Source organism: Mycetomoellerius zeteki, unplaced genomic scaffold, assembly GCF_001594055.1.
Source record: "Mycetomoellerius zeteki isolate Tzet28-1 unplaced genomic scaffold, Tzet1.0 scaffold407, whole genome shotgun sequence".
Classification (NCBI taxonomy): domain Eukaryota; kingdom Metazoa; phylum Arthropoda; class Insecta; order Hymenoptera; family Formicidae; genus Mycetomoellerius; species Mycetomoellerius zeteki.
This window is the reverse complement of record NW_017257400.1, coordinates 511,842-531,196: the sequence shown is the minus strand read 5'-3', so window position 1 is coordinate 531,196 and position 19,355 is coordinate 511,842. Positions and strand designations below refer to the sequence as shown.

The 19,355-nt window shown below is 38.0% G+C and overlaps 2 protein-coding genes across 6 annotated transcripts in view; one reads left to right on the top strand and one right to left on the bottom strand.

The window, feature by feature from the left end:
* Positions 1 to 5,790, bottom strand: part of msk (importin-7 msk) — a 9,103-nt gene extending 3,313 nt beyond the window's left edge. The window contains exons 1-12 of one of the 2 annotated variants that reach the window (XM_018453753.1): positions 5,555 to 5,790; positions 3,841 to 3,922; positions 3,601 to 3,751; positions 2,998 to 3,156; positions 2,759 to 2,915; positions 2,239 to 2,429; positions 1,957 to 2,130; positions 1,729 to 1,874; positions 1,493 to 1,656; positions 1,243 to 1,362; positions 793 to 1,119; positions 337 to 523 (exon numbers count right to left, since the gene is read on the bottom strand). In XM_018453753.1, coding sequence (XP_018309255.1) covers positions 337 to 523; positions 793 to 1,119; positions 1,243 to 1,362; positions 1,493 to 1,656; positions 1,729 to 1,874; positions 1,957 to 2,130; positions 2,239 to 2,429; positions 2,759 to 2,915; positions 2,998 to 3,156; positions 3,601 to 3,751; positions 3,841 to 3,922; positions 5,555 to 5,638 — 1,942 coding nt within the window. In that variant the 5' untranslated portion in view covers positions 5,639 to 5,790. The remainder of the gene's footprint in view (positions 1 to 336; positions 524 to 792; positions 1,120 to 1,242; positions 1,363 to 1,492; positions 1,657 to 1,728; positions 1,875 to 1,956; positions 2,131 to 2,238; positions 2,430 to 2,758; positions 2,916 to 2,997; positions 3,157 to 3,600; positions 3,752 to 3,840; positions 3,923 to 5,554) is intronic. The other variant, XM_018453754.1, reaches the window with a different exon arrangement.
* A 1,362-nt stretch (positions 5,791 to 7,152) lies between these two features.
* On the top strand, positions 7,153 to 15,542 carry Abl (tyrosine-protein kinase Abl). 4 transcript variants are annotated; one of them, XM_018453739.1, is made up of 10 exons: positions 7,153 to 7,815; positions 8,761 to 8,914; positions 9,194 to 9,303; positions 9,430 to 10,436; positions 10,509 to 10,764; positions 10,861 to 10,995; positions 11,291 to 11,426; positions 11,509 to 11,615; positions 12,636 to 12,799; positions 13,049 to 15,542. In XM_018453739.1, exons 1-10 carry the CDS (start codon positions 7,689 to 7,691, stop codon positions 15,359 to 15,361), a joined length of 4,509 nt encoding a protein of 1,502 aa, XP_018309241.1. In that variant the 5' UTR covers positions 7,153 to 7,688; the 3' UTR covers positions 15,362 to 15,542. The 4 variants fall into 4 exon arrangements, with proteins under 4 accessions (XP_018309241.1, XP_018309239.1, XP_018309240.1 ...); XM_018453737.1 differs by having other exon boundaries at positions 12,588 to 12,799; XM_018453738.1 differs by having other exon boundaries at positions 11,509 to 11,636.
* Positions 15,543 to 19,355: the final 3,813 nt, after the last annotated feature.

Sequence of the window (19,355 nt, the reverse complement as noted above, 5' to 3'; positions counted from 1 at the left end):
TAAGATCTAGCTTCGACCGGCATTAAGCCTATATAATTCGTATTATTATTATTGTAAATAAAGTTTGTGCTAAATGGTTTAATGGTAAAACATTAATAATAATCTACTAAAAAAATCCCGGATTCAATTTCCACTTTTATTATCTCATATATATATATATATATATATACACAGAAAATATTATTATGACGATAAAAATAATTTCAAAAATAAAACTCCAAAATTACTTGGTGTGAATTTGTAGTTCAAAAAGATCTAAATAAATAGAAGACAGAACAGTATTCTTGAGCTTATTGGAATTTCACTAATAAATAATGTTAAGTGAGAAGAACATACCCATTACATTATGTCCAAAGATGTAAACGACTACTTGGAGGACGATCGGTTCGAGTTGCAACATAATTTGGGGGTGTTCCTCCATTACTGTTAACAGTGTTTCTATTGTGTTTAACAGGCCCATTGCTGTTATCGCCTTCTCATCGCTACCTTCATCTGTTTCAAGCACTTGGCTAAATGTAGCAGCCTGCATAAAGAATATATAACATATGTCATATCATATAACTTATATAAGATTAAAATATAACAATTATACGAACTCTTACATTTTAACACAGCAAAGAAAATCAAGGCTAATAACAATACGGCTAATACAACACAGTTAGAGAAGCATAAATTATGTAATTTATTAATGATTTATGAATGAAAAAACTTTTATTAATGATTTTCTTTGTTTTTATCGTATAGTTATTTTAACCATACATTCTTCTTGCAAAATGCTATCAAACTTCTTACCAAATGCTGGCACACTTCCACAGCAATTGGAATTAATTGCACAGTGTATGTGCAGACGATCTTCTGCATAACATTCGTCAGATCATCGTTTTCAGTTTGCCTTATAATAGTCAACAATTCGAGTGTTATTTGTTTAATTAACGGTTCAATGTATTTCTTAGCTTTTTGTTGTGACGAAAGTATCATCTGAAGTGCTATGGCCGCTTCGACTTTAACAGGCAAATCTTGATCTCTCAAGAGGGCATTTGTAATTAACCCAACTGCATCAACTAAAATTTGTTCTGATTTAAACTTAATTTCCGAAAAGTAATGCATCACCCAACAGGCCTAAAAGCAGAATTAACGATTATTACTGCATTGAATATTTTTCTCATTTTATCATTATTATGTAATATACTTGTAATACATATATATATATAAAATAATGTTTCTAATTATTGTCTTATTTACTCTCGCTCGCATATGTCCATGAGGACTGTTGAATTCGGGAAATACGTATTGCAGTAACATTTTGTCCATTTGTTCCTTGTAAAGTTTCTTCTTCAACAAGACATCGGCTAAACTTCCAATCTAAATAAAACATAATTTTACATGTTATGTTAACGATGCACTAAACATATGTGTAAAATAATAAAAAATAATATAGTATTGCCATGTAAAAAATTAAAATATTGGACACATTTCTGACTGATAAACGCACCATATGTAATGCACCATCTTTTTGTCTTGGGTCTGCATTTGGACTAGTTAACACCTCCAGACAGAACTGCATCGTTTTTTGTAGCATATCTTTTCGTTTTCTACACGCCGAATGTAACAAGGTTTGTGCTGCCGTAACTGGTGATACAAAATCTTCGAAAATATCTAAAAATACATTGATATGCTAAGTTCTCCAAACATTTCAGATTAATACGTTTTAATTAACTTCAACTTTACCGAATTTCACTCTGATGTATTCGTATGGATCAGTATTCCACAATTCTTCATCTGCGGCAGAATACGAAAGAATGGGGAATAAAACATCACGAATAATCTCGAACATGTGAGGTTTCAAAAATTTCCAAGAAAATGCATGGCTCACACTAAAATTTCGAAAAGATTATCATTTATTAAACTTTGCCAAGTTCTATAAATTCATTTGTTAACATATAAATAAATCCTTACCCCTGATTGATATAATTGATTGATTGCTGTATTACTCTAGGAGAGATATAAATTTTCCTACGATATTGATCCAAGATTTTCAAAAGAACTTCGAGAATACCGGCACTGAAGGTTTGCAAGTACCATTCGGAGAATTCTTTATACTCTTTGGTCACATTTCCTGGACTACCGTATCTATGATTAACAGTGCAAAATCAAAGAATGTAAATATCTTTTCACTTTCGTTATTTTCAACTTTATTATTTTTGTTATCTTTCGATCATCATTAATGACTTTAATTACCTTTCAAACACTCTGTGTAAAATATGCAACGCCCATTTTTTACATTTCCACCAAGGTAGTTCCACGCGTTCGTCGTCATCAAGATCTGGATTATTAGTCTCTGGCGGTACAGGCCTATCGGCTATTTGTCTTATCACATCCATCCATTGTGAGAATATCTCTCTCGAAATAAGGTCAAGGGGAAGTGTGTACTGCAGGAATAATCATTAGGTTTCAAGATATTTTTCTCACTTACTCCTTCAAGATCTATTGGTGAATTCGGTCACTTGCACTGGATCAGTGCATATTAAAGACTATTTTGTACAAAAAATCTAAATGCAATGACATAATGTAATCAACTTTGACAATTAAATAATATATGTATATTCTATTAAATAACGTGATTCTGTTATTATTGGGCACTGAATCAATCAAAATATTCAATTTAATTTCGCTAATTTCATGTATAGCAACTTTTAGTAACTCTAATCTAATGCAAATGACCAAATTCGCTATATTATACCTCTAAATCTTTGCATACCTGTGTAAGTGCAAAGAAAATTTTCAATATCTGTTTCTGAAGTAGAACAGACTGTTCAGATGAATCTGGCAATAAGCGTAATACCAATTGATAGATCATAGGGAGTAACAAGTTCATTGCTTCATTTAATGGTCCCCTCTCTTCTGCTTTCTTGTACCTAGTTTCAAGATAGAAACATCGGAGCATTATAAAACTGTTTCCTACATAATGGAATACCAAAGATGTACAATAGAACATACTCGAAATTTTTAACAAGTTGATGCAGCGCGAGAAGAACACCAGGCCAGCACGCAGCATCGGGATTTTGAAGATATATTGTAATTTTGTCCACTATTTGCGTCCATCTTCCAGGAAAGTCGTATTTAACTATATTACTGATGCAAACTGCTAATTGTATTCTAAACATATAATACAGATGATGTTATGACAATTTTAATATGTACATTTATATACCATTCCTTTACTTCAAAAAAGTGACAAAAACTCAAAAACATGATTTTTTAAATATTTACTATGAATTAAATAAACATTACCTTATCATTAAAAGCACAATTTAACTGCATTTAAAAAATTATTAAAATTGTCACAAAAAAAGGTTTAAATAAACGTCACTACTCAAAAAGAATTATTTTTTAAGGACTGTGAAACAAAAATGACAAAAATAATATTTGATCATGTTAAGAATATATTCTTTTTGCTGGTATATTTTTTGATGAGACAATATTTCTGTAAGTAAAAAATAGTTTTTTCTCTTTTTTAAAAATTAAACTTAATTTCAAGTTGTTGCTTTTGAAGGATTCATTTTTTTAATAATTGATAATACAAGTCACGTTACAACTTGCCTAATTAAGTCCGGGGCGTGTACTACGGCATCTACTATGGCATCGCGTATCATTGCACGATCTTGCTCGTGAATACTAAATTCTATGGGCCCACTTTCAACTTCCTTATCAGCCCAATGTGAAGTAATTAAATTTTTTAAATAAATTACACCTACGAAGATAACGAAACATTAAGTAATTTAAATTTATTATTTGTTTTCAGTATTACATAATACAAGGGGATCATAAAGAAATATTTACCAGCTTGTCTGACGGGCATATCGACTTCATTTGACATTACTACCTGCAATAACGTAGGTGCGAAACCAATAATTTTGTGAATCTGAAAAATTTAAGCACACACACATAAATTTATTGTTTATGATAACATTGTCGCATTATCAGTATTGCTTTGATGCTACAATTCTATAAGCTCATGGTAACTTAACGAATATACAGAATGCATAAACAGATAGCATATACTAACACACAATTCTGTTCTCTGCAGTTGAACTATTGCACATTCATTGTACTTAAAATGAAATAGATAGATATTTAAAGTTTGGCGAAAGCGAGAAAGAAAGTTTTAGAACAGTCCAGTGCAGGTCTGTTCTTATAAATGAATTAATGTATACTCTTTATACTTAATAGAAACCTGTTCTTTATAACTGAACTTCATGCATAGCTTATTTTTTCTTTTTTATTTTCTAACATAAGAGAGAAGGAGGCAAGGTAAATGGTACAGCAAAAAACAAAATGTCTGTTTTCTGTTCCTGCTAGATTGTACCGAAACTCTCTATCTTGCTTTTGCCAAATATCAAACATATGCCTATCTCACTTTAAGTTCCAAAAGTGTATACTAGTTCAGCCACAGAAAACAAACCTAAAATTTTAGTACAATTCAGTGCAACAACAAAGAACAGAGGTCTAATTTTTATAACTGAACTAGTATCCTTTTTGTATTTGCATGTTTGATATTTAGCAAAAATGAGAAGGAAAGTTTTAATGTACTGCAGTGCAACAATAAAAATAGAATCTAAAGTGAGATAAATATATTTCAATATTTGCCAAAAGAGCAAAAAGGAAAATTCTAGTATAGTCCAATGCAGCAATAAAAAAAACCTATTGTATCAATTTATTGCTCATAGGAACATCATTGCATTATCATTACTGCTTTGATGTTACCATAATTCTACAAGCTCAAGATTTATAGAGCATTTAGCGTACATGAACAATAGATAGCATATACATAACATATATATATTATATATATGTGTGTATATAAAAATAATACGCTAGCAATATATAATACAGATTGCAAAATTACAGATCATGTTGGGATAATTTCGCTGAACAATACGGCGCGTTAGCACGCAACGTGAAAGATATAGCTGATCCGTATGTGATCACGAGAATTATGTATCACGTCGGGGGTCGAAGGAGTGCAGGTGCCCCGAGAATATCCCTTCGCACGCGCGAGGAGAGGTTAACGAGCGCGAGCGCGGGTTCGAGTTGTTGTCCAAAAGATGAGCGAACATTCATCCTAAAATTCGGACAAAAGGTCCCCTTTCGCGATCTCGCAGACCTCTTTCTCGTTGGACCGAGCTTGCCGCGGTTGCTTCATCACGGAGAGGAAACGAAGTCTGTCAAAAAAAAAAAAAAAAAAGATCCCCTTTCCCCGCTTCCCTCCCATCAACGGCGGCGGGAACAGTGATGTGAGCACGCCGGCATTATCTTCTCGATAAGGACGCGTTTCCCGGTTTCACGGTTCACATGTGCAAAACCAGGAGACGAAGGATGGACACGAGACGAGGCCACATGTGCTAGAGATGCTCGGAAGCTCGTCCCCTCGCTCTTTCTCTCTCTCTCCAATTCCTCGCACACACATTCTTTCTCGCTCGCTCCTTTAACCTTCCGCCGGGTAGAATCGCGCAAGCACGTTTTCTCTTCTAAATTCGCTCGCGAATCTCCATACCTGGTTGAGCTGCCCCTCTGCCTCCTTTTGCTGCGCGGGGTCGATCGTCGCCCGCAACAGCTCGGTGAGCTTACGCGCGTCCATCGCTCCGGGCCGCCTCAGCTCGTCTTGTATTAATTAGACGCCTGAATTTTTGCGGATCGAATATCCCAGCACCGGACTTGACCCGGCGCATTCACCTCGCACTGCTTGCTCCTTGCCTGGCCTGGCCCAGTGCGGTCACGTGACATAACAACATGGCGGCGTGGATCAGATTTTGAATCGTCGCATCCGGTCGTGAAGCATGCATCTCACGTGAGATGCGACCCCCCATGGCGTGTTTGGTATCGTCGATGCTATGAGTATCGCCCTAAGGCTTAATTCCACCAATGGCTGCATAAATGCAGTCAGCAGAGAAAACAGCCTTGCGATTGTTGTAAAATTCTTTAATATGATTAGCTTATATATTTATAGAGTATTCGATCTGCTGACTCTCGACTCCGAATCGATGATTTGCTGTTTTTAGCTGCAAAAGGATAGCTAAAGTCTAAACTATAGAAAACTGTACAGCAAATGGCTGCGTTTAGCAGAGAAAGCAGCTTTACAATTGTTGTGAAATTCTTCATTATGATTGGTTTATATAATATATTTAGATCCATAAAGAATCAAAAGCAAGAATCAATCGTATTGAAGAATTTTACAACAATTGTAAACATGCTTTCTCTGCTGGACGCAGCTATGTTTTTATGTTTACTTTCTAGCTATTGAAAGTTTTCTTCACTGAGATAGGAATATTTCTCTAGATCTAAAAGAATAGGCGTGTTCTTTTTGGTTGAACTTTGCACCAGTTCATCTTTCTTCTTCTTCTTTCTTCCTGAAGAGAAAAGGAAAAATGACGAACCGGTGCAAAAGTTCAGTTAAAAAGAACAGGCTTTATAATCCAATCAGCGAGTAAAAAACTTCCTACAGTTGCAAAATAAATATTCTGCTAAATAATAATATTCTGCTTATGGTATTATATTATAAACACTATCCCTATTTCGTTTTGTATCTTTTTTCTCTTGTATCATTTTTCTTTAGCAATAAATATTTGAATTCAACTTGTATCACTTTTCCTGATTGAAGGTCGGTGTATTTAGAAAACAATAAAAAAATTTCTATTTGTATCACTTTTTTCTGTACTTAAAGTGATGAAATAGATATATGTACGATTAGAAAGAAAAAAGTTTGTTCGCGTTGCATGTTCCAACAAGCTCCAACATGTTCCAACATGTTCTATTCGAGCGCGCTTCAATAGAGTATATTGGAAACGCGAATATACATAAGAAAAAAAATCGCTCACGAAAAAAGAAAAAATACAAGATTGACTGCGAAAAACATTTAAATCGAGCTCGCAGCCTCATGATTGGTCGATGTTCATATCCCTCTACAGACCCCATCTAAATTCTAAAGACTCGTTCTCTTTTCCAGTCATTTCCAGTTGCGTCGCGTTAAATCTTTCGCACTAAAAATAAACATGTAAATTAAGAATTGAAGAGGAAAAAAAAGGAAGAAAAGAGAGATCGTCCACCTGGAAAAAAAAAAGAAAAACTGAACCGATAAAAACTTCGATTATGAATAAAGCGATTATCGACAGTTCGCGACAGCTCCATATCTATACACGCGGACGACGAGCTCGGAATTAGGAGCGTGCGAACGAGGACACCGTGGAGGGCACCGTGGAGGGCACCGCATGAGAACCCGCCCAGCGTCGTGCTGCCGCACAGCAATGCATCGACAAACTAAATAATCGACGTCAAAAGCTGTCAAATATGGCGAGGGGCAGCGAGAGAGAGCGGTAATTGACATGTAAAAATGTGAATGGCCCCGCCGCGGCCCGCACTGTGATCTGCGCTTCGATCGGGTGGGTGGGTCGCGCGCTCGTGGCCGACGATCGCGGTGTCCTCGCGTGGATCCGGGCTCACGCGGACGACGACGGCGACGACGACAACGACGATCGACGGCGATGTCGGGCCCGTCGCCGGCGCCTGTCGAGGGCCGGAAGTGAAGTGTTTCCCGGCGCGACCGCGAGGGCAGTCCGAACCAGGAGCCAGACAGGGCTCTACAAGCAGACCCGGGAAGGAGGGGCATGGTATGGTAATCAGCGGACAACGCTATGGGCGCTCAGCAGACCAAGGACAGGGTGATCCCCGCCGGGTCCACCGTGCGGCAGACACGCAAGCAGCCCAGGAACCTCAAAGATACGCGCATCATAGGCTCTAACATATTCACCGAGCACAGCGGTGAGAACACGCATCCCTATCGTTTTCTGCCTTGCTCCTAGACCTTGCTTCCAGAGTGGCCTCCTCGAACACATTCCACTGGGTGTCCTTGTTGAGGCACGATACTTTCACAACTCATGGTAGAACTGGCATGCTTCTCCTGTAGCTGGAATGTTTTAACACTGCTGTGCTTTTATGACTTGACACAATGTGATGTGGTATCTTTGGGTGCCTTCCAACAAGCAACACAGTGCAACACAGTGATCATGTCATCTTTGTTTAACATTGGCAAACAACAAGGATATAATGATCATTGTGTCGCACCGTGTCATTTGTGTCGCTTGTCGGAAGGCATACTTTATAGACTAATAGCAATGATAAGAGTATTTAGAAATACTCTACGTAGTACTTAGAAATAATCTAAAGGTCTGTCTTCTATAATTAATATAGTATATATTTTTGGAGCTTAAAGTGAAATAGATATATGTTTGAGTAAAGCGAGAGTAAAAGTCTTAGTGCAGGAGTAAAAAACAAACCTTGAGATTTATTTATTTTTTTTTGCTGCACTGGACTGTACTGGAACTTTCCTTCTTGCTTTCACCAAATTTCAAACATGTACCTATTTTATTTTAAGTACAGAAAATGTATATTTTAATGTTTATATTGGTATGTACGTTGCCTGAATTAATAAGGACATTATTGGCTAAATGAGAGTTTTGCAATATGTAGGCATGTATATCTGTGGATGTTATAAAAAGAGATAAAAAGTTATCTATATGGAGATTCATATAGATATGACTAGTTAATCATCATTATTGTGTTATGTTACTTTGAATATAATTATGAGATTTCCCAACATCTTGCATTATTATATAAGTAAATAACTGCTTTGAGATTATAAGTACTAGACGTTTTCCTTTGGATACATTGAAGGTTACAAAGAAAATTGTTTTCTATCTTTTACAGAGGCACTTTTGCAAAGTAGACCTCTACCTCACATTCCAGCATTGCCAGAAGGTGATCCCCCAAGTGGTTCTAGTGTTCAATCAATTTCACAACAAGCTAACATTCAACAGCACGCCAGTGTGTCCACTAGTGGACTTCTTGAAGCAGCAAATAGGTCAGTTTCACTGTTTAAAGTCTGAAAGATATCATATGTCATGCTTATATAATAGCTGTTTTATGTATTTCTGTATAAAGTCAGATTATAAAAGACTTATATAAATTATCTTTAATATGTAACAGGAAGATAGGGAGATCCTTATTACATAAGTTTGCTTTTTTTATATACTTCTATTTATAAGATATAGACTCTTGAATATAAAGGATATATAAAGAATGTTATCTTTATATCATCAATTATTTAGTTCTAGAAATAATATTTTCCATTTTTATGCAGATGGACTAGTAAGGAAAATCTCTTAGCACAGGAGGAAGATGATCCTCAATTATTTGTCGCCTTGTATGATTTTCAAGCTGGTGGGGAGAATCAACTTAGTTTGAAAAAGGGTATTAAATTTATGTTTCATTAAACATTACATAAAGATTGCATTTCGTCAAGTTTTAGACACGTAAATGTTGATTCTTTATAAATGTAACATAACTTAAATCTTATTCTTTAATTTTTCCAAATAGGTGAACAAGTACGTATCCTAAGTTATAATAAAAGCGGAGAATGGTGCGAGGCTCATTCGAGCTCTGGGCAAGTGGGATGGGTACCATCGAATTATGTTACACCCGTGAACTCCTTGGAAAAACACTCTTGGTACCATGGGAGGATATCTAGAAATGCTGCAGAGTATCTGCTTAGTTCAGGGATAAACGGTAGTTTTCTTGTACGGGAATCAGAGAGCAGTCCAGGACAACGTAGCATCTCTTTGAGATACGAGGGTCGAGTGTATCACTATAGGATCAATGAAGATAGCGAAGGAAAGATGTTTGTCACGACGGAGAGCAAGTTCAACACGTTGGCTGAGCTAGTGCATCATCATTCAATGCTTGCCGATGGCCTTATAACGCAACTGCTTTATCCTGCACCAAAGCATAATAAGCCTACCGTCTTCCCTTTGAGTCCGGAGCCGGACGAATGGGAGATTAACAGGACGGACATAGTAATGAGACATAAGTTAGGAGGCGGCCAATACGGCGATGTGTATGAAGCGGTCTGGAAGAGATACAACATGACCGTAGCGGTTAAAACTCTGAAGGAGGATACAATGGCGTTGAAGGATTTTCTGGAGGAAGCAGCTATCATGAAGGAAATGAAACACCGAAATCTGGTACAATTACTGGGAGTCTGCACACGTGAACCACCGTTCTACATCATCACGGAATTCATGAGCAAGGGAAATCTCCTGGATTACCTGCGGAACGAGAGTAAACATCAGATTAACGCTGTAGTTCTGATGCACATGGCTACACAGATTGCGAGCGGCATGAGTTATTTAGAGAGCAGAAACTTCATTCATCGCGATCTGGCGGCCAGGAATTGTCTGGTCGGCGAAAACCATCTTGTTAAGGTTGCAGATTTCGGTCTAGCTCGTCTTATGAGAGACGACACGTACACAGCCCATGCCGGGGCGAAATTTCCTATAAAATGGACTGCACCGGAAGGTTTAGCATATAATAAATTCTCTACAAAGGTACAAAGATCGTTAAGAAATATAATTATCGCATTTTATTGGATTACGAATAATGATTATTGATTTTTACAGTCTGACGTTTGGGCATTCGGTATCTTACTATGGGAGATTGCCACTTATGGAATGTCCCCTTATCCTGGTGTCGATCTAACAGACGTTTATCACATGTTGGAAAAAGGCTATCGAATGGAATGTCCTCCCGGTTGTCCAACAAAAGTTTATGATCTGATGCGTCAGTGCTGGCAGTGGTCAGCGGCAGAGCGGCCAACTTTTAAGGAAATACACCTTTCATTAGAAAATATGTTTCAAGAATCTAGTATTACCGAAGGTAAATGGATTATTCTAGACTACAGTAAATTAACTAATTCTTTTTTTTTTTTTTTTGTAAAAAGGATTGCGTTCTTATTGTCCTATAATATTGCAGAGGTAGAAAAGCAGCTTCAAGGTGGAGGGGAAATTCCATTGCTAGCATACAAAAAATCACAAACTGGAAGTACAGGAAATATACATGGACTTGTTCTTGTATCCGAGCAATTATCTTCTTCCGGCATAACGCAAGGTAATGTTTAATGTTATAGTGTTGATAATGACTCAACCATGTGACGCGTCTTAACATTGAAATAAAAAGGTGTGAACTGTAATTACAGTTTTTGTAGTATTAAAAAAGATAATTCTAATTTGATCTTTTTAAATTTTAACATATATTTCAAAGAAATTGAATAATTTTATTGCTTCTGATATTCTTTTCTTTGAATATTTGGATATAATTTTTTTTTACATTAGAAAATTATCTAATATAGCATATTATTTATCCAAAATAGTAGTGTTTATTCGATAAAATATATTTTATGTAGAAGGAGCCAGCTCGGTCACCAAGTTAAGTACTTTTATGGGAGGCTTGTCAAGTAGAAGTAATAGTAATATGGTTCAAATGCGAAGATCTACCAATAAAAAAGGAAAGCAGGCGCCAGCGCCTCCTAAGCGAACAAGGTACTTACATTTTCTTTCTTTCCTATAAAACATATAATCATAATTCGCGGTATATAATAAAGTTATGTATCTTCTATGACAGCTTGCTATCATCGTGCAGTTCTTTTCGAGATTCTGCCTATCAAGAACAAGATCAGCAAAATATTGAAGTGAGCACTATGACGCTTGATGATGGCACAGATCTAAATGGTATTGATAAAATTTTTGAAGGTATTCCACTATATCAAATTAAGTGTAATGATGAATGCACGAATGCTGCTTCCATTTGATTTCTTTTGTTAACTTTCAGTTGACTTTAAGTTTAATTTTGATATGCATCTCCGCCTACAGTGATTTACGGCTTCATGAATGTGGGTCATTCTCCTCGAGCCAGTATGTATATACTTGTATGTTGAATACACACCGAATACTAATTTCCGGTATAATAGTACTTGGATATATTTTATTAATGCATACTCTCGAGCGTCTGCATCTCGTACATACTGTTAATCGTAGCTACAGTTCTTCGTTCCCACTTATACGAATAGGGAACTTTACATATGTTATCTATCATACTGAGTTACAAACCCAACAGGTTTCATATTAGGTACTCGTGCATGATATTTGTTTTTGCAGAGGTACAAGTAGAACGTCGTTTTTCCTTTTTTGGTTTTAGATTCCTAGATATGTATCATTTTGATTTCTCGTTTAATTATTCTCATCCTAAAGATTAAGATTCGACTGCGCAAGGGGCATTAGTTTCGTCGATTTTATCATCGTATAAAATTCAACTGTGTTCAAGCAGTGTTACGTGAGTTTACTGAGCTTCTTTATTCATACATATATCACAAAAAATCATTCAGAAAACTAACACACGTCATATACCATTTCTCATTTTCGCTGATTGTTTATTGTCAACAACGTCACTCTTATCTAACTAATAGGATTACAATGAACACAATTTAAAGATCTGCTGTTAACTGAATGTCGATTAAAGGAGAATGACCCTAGGATGAATGAAGTGTGACTAGAAGGAAAAGCAGAGATTAAGATTGATAGGCGCCGCAAATATTCTTTTCTTAGCTTTCCTCCAGAAATGTCTATAACGCGTTGTGCTTACATGCTGGAGAGATACATTAGCTATAGATTATATACAGTACACCTTATTAAATGGCGACTCAGGTATCACACGTGATCTCGTGACAATGGCTACACAGTCAATTACTACAGGAGGTTGCGATATGGACGACGACGGAGATGGGTCGCAAGGGACAGCAGAACATAACTTTGTTCCTCAACCGTCAACCTCGCCGGAACCAGTATCCAACTTACCATGCAATCAGAAACAAATTAAATCTCGACCTTACACGTCTAAGGAAGTACTGCCTCAGAAGGTACAATGATCTTACATTGAGCAGCCACAATTTCGAAGCTATATAAATACTAGACACAGAAACAATACCTTCTTTATCCGCGTACGACATTAAATATTACCAGATATTGTAACGATAATATTTCTGTATGTTTGTGTTAAGAATCTCAAAGTCCGTTTTGATGGTAAATGCATTTAGCACTGCTTGAATAACTTGCGTTGTTTGATTCGAAGAAGCGATTCCGCGATTTAGAATAAAAATCTATTTCAGCTGGTCCACGTGGGTGCGCTGGAGGTGCAAAATGTTAAGAGGGCGATCAACCGCTACGGCACTCTGCCAAAAGGAGCCAGAATCGGGGCGTATTTGGAGTCTTTACGACAAAGCGGTATGCCGCCGAATCAGGAAAACATCGCCACGTCCTCTTTGTCCAATGCAGTCATGGAACAGCAGCAGCAGGACATCATCACCGCGAGCGTTGTCGATGTGATCCCGCAACACCGTTCCCTTTCACCTCGCCAGAACAATTTACGCAGTCAACCACAGATGACGCGTAGCAACTCTTCGAGCGGAGTGGTGAATACCTATCAGCCGCCAAACTCGCCTCGCAGCCGTACCGTAGGTATCAGGAAGACCAATACAGAGGGGATCGGCCTGCGAACTTTTCGAGCGCCGAACAATTCCAGCTTCCGTACCGGCAGCCCGTCGCGATCAGTTCAGCCAACTCTGGCTGATCTGGAGTTTCCACCACCACCGGTGGATCTACCACCTCCTCCGGACGAAGTCTTCGATCACTGTGACTTGCCGCCACCTGTCACAACGGCGTCACCATGCGAGACATCCTCTTCTCACACGAAGATAGCGAGCTCGCCAGTCGGTTTTAGGAAAGTGAAAACGGAATGGCGGAGCAAAGACGAGATCAGCGATCACGATCAGGACGATAGGAATAATGATGTGAGAAACGCGGAGCCATCAGTGAAGGAGGCTAGTTCGCGATTCGGCGTGAATCTGCGGCGCCGGGAAACGACTGCCGGCGATGCGCATTGCGGTAGCGGCGGCGGCGTTGGTAAGTCCGCGGATGAGAAGAAATTAATTTATAGACCAAAGGAGACGACGAGCAGTGGCACGATCAAAACGGAATCGTTGGACGCGACGATCGTGGCACCCGAGGAAGCGCCACCGCCGCCTCCACCACCGCCGCCGCCTATTGACGGTGCTGTAATCGGGACCGGTACCACCGACCCCTTCGAGTCCAAACCCGGCATGAAGGAGATGCTGGAACTCAAGCTGATCAACGAGATCAAGCAGAGTGCGGATATGAAACACGGTGGTATCGGCTCCGCGAAGAAGACCGTCGCTAATAGCAACGCGCCTCTGTCGGCGGCACCGCTCGACCCGGCGTCGCAGCTTCTATCCGAGTTGTGCGCCAGCTTCAGCATGGATTCCGCCAATAAGCAGCATATCGTCCCGAGCGAGTACGCGATCTCGATATTGAAAAGCAACGATGTGTCCAGCGTTCAGGATCACGTTCACACGAGTATGCCGGGCGCGCACACTGAGAGAAGCAGCGGCCACAAAGAGATCCCGATGACCTCGCCGATTACGGAAGGCCACGTATTGAGTGCTGCTAGCGTAGGTTTCAAATTGAAGAAGGTAGATAAGAGAAATAATCCACAGAGGGAAGAGAATCCGGACGGTCAAATAATCGACTTCAAGGCTCGGTTGCGAAAGGTGGACAACAGTGACAAGGAGAGGGCCATGGTGGACGAGAGGAGTAAGTCGTCGCGTTTCGACGACTGCACGCAGGGAAGTAACGTCGCGGATTCGGCAGATTCGTCGTCCGGCGTGGATGACGCGAATGATGACAAGCGCCGCAGTACCGGCAGTATTAGTAGCCTAAAAAAATTGTGGGAGAACAAAGAGGCTTCTTGTGATAACCAACCACTTAGTCCTAAATTAAATGTGAGAGGGGCGAGTAGCAAACAGGATGTCGGTGACGTTGCGAGCGAGGACTCGCCAGAGGATCATAGCGGTGCCTCGACTAGAAGCTCGACCAGCAAAGGCGATCCGCGAGTATGGCCTCCGACCTCGTCATCCTCGGTAACCTTGGAAGTGGAAAAACCGATCGTACCGGCTAAACCATTGAAACCGCTCGGACCCTCCAGCAAACATTTTGGTTCCTCGATATACGCCACGCCGAATTGCAACAAGTCGTCGCAGAGCGAGGACGACGGCAGTAAGCAGACCAGTGGCGAAATGACGAAAGGGGCGAAGCATAGCGTGATGGAAATCTCGAACGTTATAGAAAACAGCATCCTAAATCTGAAGGGTAGTCCTACCATAGTTATGGCCAGCTGGCTGCAGCTTTCCGACAAGGTCGGCCTGCTTCACGGCATGTGTATCAACCTGACGGACACGGCGATCGCGCCGCATGCGAGATTCCAATTCCGCGACCTGCTCACCCGGCTCGAGCTGCAGGCGAGGCAGCTGCGAGCTGCCGGCACACGCAACATCACCGAGAACACGAGACTCTTGTGTGACGTGCAGAACACGATAAAGGACGTGATAAACACGGTGCAGAGGTAAAGCCGCACCGGGCCGGCTGAAAAATCAAAACGAGCATCTCCCCCTGCGAGTTTTCCCTGCCACTCCACCGCCCTACCCCTGTGATGTGCCCCGATCGCAGAAGTCATCACTCTCGTCCCTCCTATCTCTTTCTCTCTCTATCTCGCATCCGCATGTGGACGTATAGTATACATATAAATTTATATAAATATATATCTAAGTCACTATATATATAAGTAAGGTTTTATCAAGAAATGAAATCTTTTTTGAAAGCATAGCAATTAATCTACGCGAGCGAATAAGAGTGAATTTAATGTGAATAAGTCCTTAATCGATAATACGACTGCATGATCGTTAGGGGAATTAATCCAAAGTTGCATGAGTCGTCGGTGACACTTCTCGACACGCAGTCACATAGGGACACAACATGTACGAGATGAAACGCAATTCGTACGAGATCCTATATATACGCAGTAAATTCTATAAGTTCGTATACATTTATATCTCTCTGCCTGCATACCATCCATGCGCTTTTTTTGGAAGATCTTTAAGAGACCGCTATGATCAGCGTGTACAACTCACAGGCCTGGCAGGAATACGGCCTTAAAACGAGAAGAAAACGTATACACCATTGCATGATTGAATTTTTATGTCGAGGCGTAACGACGGTTTTCATATACGGTAGTAAATGTGATGATTATAGTTACTGTATGGAATAACCGATCAAGCAAATTCTCAGTAGTATATAATCGGCGTATTGGCATGATTGAAAAATGGGGGCATATTAAACGCGAAAAAACGTGAATCGCGTCGCGGACATGAAAATATCGAACACGCTAAACTCTATATCCTCGAATCGCTTACGTATCGCGTATATATATAAATCGTTTCGTTTTACATGTAATTTTATACACACATCGTGCTTAGTATATACATATATATATATTATTATACGCGAGATTTTTAGATTAGGTTATATATATAAATACGGACAACACACATCTAAACATAAGCCGTTTCATGTGTACTGTGGGACAATATAAACGATTTTGTATTTGTATAGAGTAAGTTGGATATAACAGCTATACACAACGCGATAATCGATTACGCCTACACGTAAAATTATATTCAAAACAAGCCACAAAATCGAATGTAATTAATCAAACAATTTTTGAATGTCGTGTGCTTCGTTCTTATCCATGATGGTATGGTTCTTCCAAAAGCACAATAGCGGAAATATTCGCCTGAAGACATCCATGTGTGAATGATTCAGTAACAGTTAATTTATGGGAAGTATATCTCCGATAGACACGTTATAGATGAAATGAGAGAGCCAAAACAAAGTAAAGGAGCATTTATACTGACCGTAACCGTAAGATGCCGTAATTTGTAAGAATCGACTAATCACAGTCAAATATTCCTCTCTTACAGTCGAATGAGAGGGAAATACTCGATTGTGATTAGTATCAATTCTTACTGATTACGGTTTATTAGGCCTGTTCTTTTTAGCTGAACTTTTGCACCAGTTCATCTTTCTTCCTTTTCTCTTCAGGAGGAAAGAAGAAGAAAGATGAACTGGTGCAAAAGTTCAGCCAAAAAGAACAGGCCTATGGTTACGGCCAGTATAAATGCTTCTAAACGGACAAATAATAATATACGATATGTATTATCTGTGTCTGTACAGTATTTTCTCTACATGCTGTCGTATGCAATGAGGTTTTTAAACATCATGCATTTGTTACTCGCAATTATTCTTCTGTATCGTCATTCATATCACATACATTTTACATTTTTTAGATAAAGAAACAAAAAGAAAAGAGTAAGCTTTAGTAAGTATTATATATGCAGTTAAATTTCTGTTATTTATGATGATGTAATGTTACATAGTTCTACGTAGATGCTTGTTAACGTCGACTGTATGCATCCCTGCGAAAGGAACAAATAAGTTAAGTTTTGTAGTTTGTATAATAATACATCGACTGTAAAGTTATTATCCCTACGATAGTGTACCAGATTGATTTTATGGAGGTTTTCAGGCTTATACTTCGTCCGGCTTCATTGTGCTCTCGATACTAAAGGAGAATGCAATAGAGGAAATAAGTCACCGAACTGTTTCTTATGACACTGCCTATATTATATGTTACAGCTAGTAGTATACATATTGAATTCACTAGTACTCTTAATCATGTAAATGTATTTCTTCTTTTGATCCAATCTCTCTCTCAAATTTCTTTATATTTTGTACCTGTGATAAAGTAATCAAGCTCTTTCTCTTCTTTTCATCAAAAGAATCATGCTCAACAGAAACGATAATAGTTATACGAATAAATTTTAGTCACCAGACATTTATTCGAATATGAAATTGTATTATTGAAAGAGATACTAAAATTAATGTTTTATATAATGTGTATTATAGTAATTTTATGTCTATTTATACTCTCTCGTATTTATTTCTAATTTTTTGATGTAAAATTACAAGAATCGACCAACGTACTGATTTACTAATACAAAATTTTAATATTGCTTTATACATTGATATAAGATTGAAAAACCGAAAATAAAAATAATTACTAAATTATGTTGTTTTTTTTTTTTCAATTTGGATGGCTCGTAATTTTATCCTGGATAATGTATACTGTCAAAATTGTATTTTATTTTGCTACATATTACACTATCGTATATGGACAAATAAACTAACGTACACATTGTGTTGATTTTATGATACATATTTATTATAAATATATATATATATATAAATATTTCAAAATTTTCTTTAAAAATTATCACAGTTTACAAACTATCGCTGTTTATAAATTATATTGTACATATATTACAGTATAAGTCTAAATAAGTCGTATCAGGTCCCTGACAATTAACTCATTTTAGTAGTGTAGTAATCAAAAACAGTCGTTTACGATTTCCCATTTGTTATTCATGACTGTGATTAGAAAAGTTTCATTGAACATTTTGGAGCTCATCTGCTTGTATCCCACTTTGCCTCGATTAGAAATGATTCACCATAAGTTTCCACAAGCAATTGATGAATTTCAGCTAAATTTTTTTTTTTTTTCAAATTAAAGTGGTGTAGAAGTATCGGAAAAACTATCGCGTTCCATTTTAATTCGGTTATAGAAAAGCACATGCGTTCTGTGAAACAAAGAATGGCGTTTGTTGAATGTATTTTAGTGGGAAATGTTTACACTTTTTAAAATGACATAAGTAAAGACCATCACACGTACAAAAATTTTAGTCGTAATCGTAAGATCGCAAGCAAATCGACCAATCACAATCAAAATTACGATCTCGCGTTTAAAAACGCTCGACTGTGATTGGCCGATTTACTTGCGATCTTACGATTCGACTAAAATTTTTGTATGTGTGATGGTCTTAACAGATGTCTCTGACCACAGCATACGCAGCTAGAGCCATCTAGACGTAAACAACGGTTTTTAATGCAATCACCTAATATAATACAAGCTTTAGCCTTATATACTATTTCTTAGTATTTCATATCAGACATTTCATTACAAAGGAGATAAGTTTAACAAATTTATTATGAGACAAATAGTGAAGTAAAAATACAGATATCGTCTTAATACGAAGGTATTGAAATAAGAATTCATTTAGGTGTGACAAGAAATTCAAATTAAAATCCAAGGCATAAAAATCGAGAAACAGATATAAATGGATCTAATATTTTCAAACATTTCTACTTCTCTGATATTTTTATAGTCAAGAGTGCAAGAGTATGGTGCGAATATTAGCATTTACCTGTAATTGGCTGAGCGTTAAGAGTATACAGGGTGTTTCCAAATTAAATCGCAAAACTTCGGGAGCGTGTAGAGGAGTAAAAAACTAAGAAAAAAAGTCCTATAGACATATGCTCGTTTTTGCTCCGTTTCAGAGAAATCGAAAAAAAATGTTTACATTTCTTGCCATATCTAGCACCGACATATTTGATTACATTTTCCACTTTCTGTTATGAATTTGTCAGTCGCTCTTTGAAAGCCTTTAA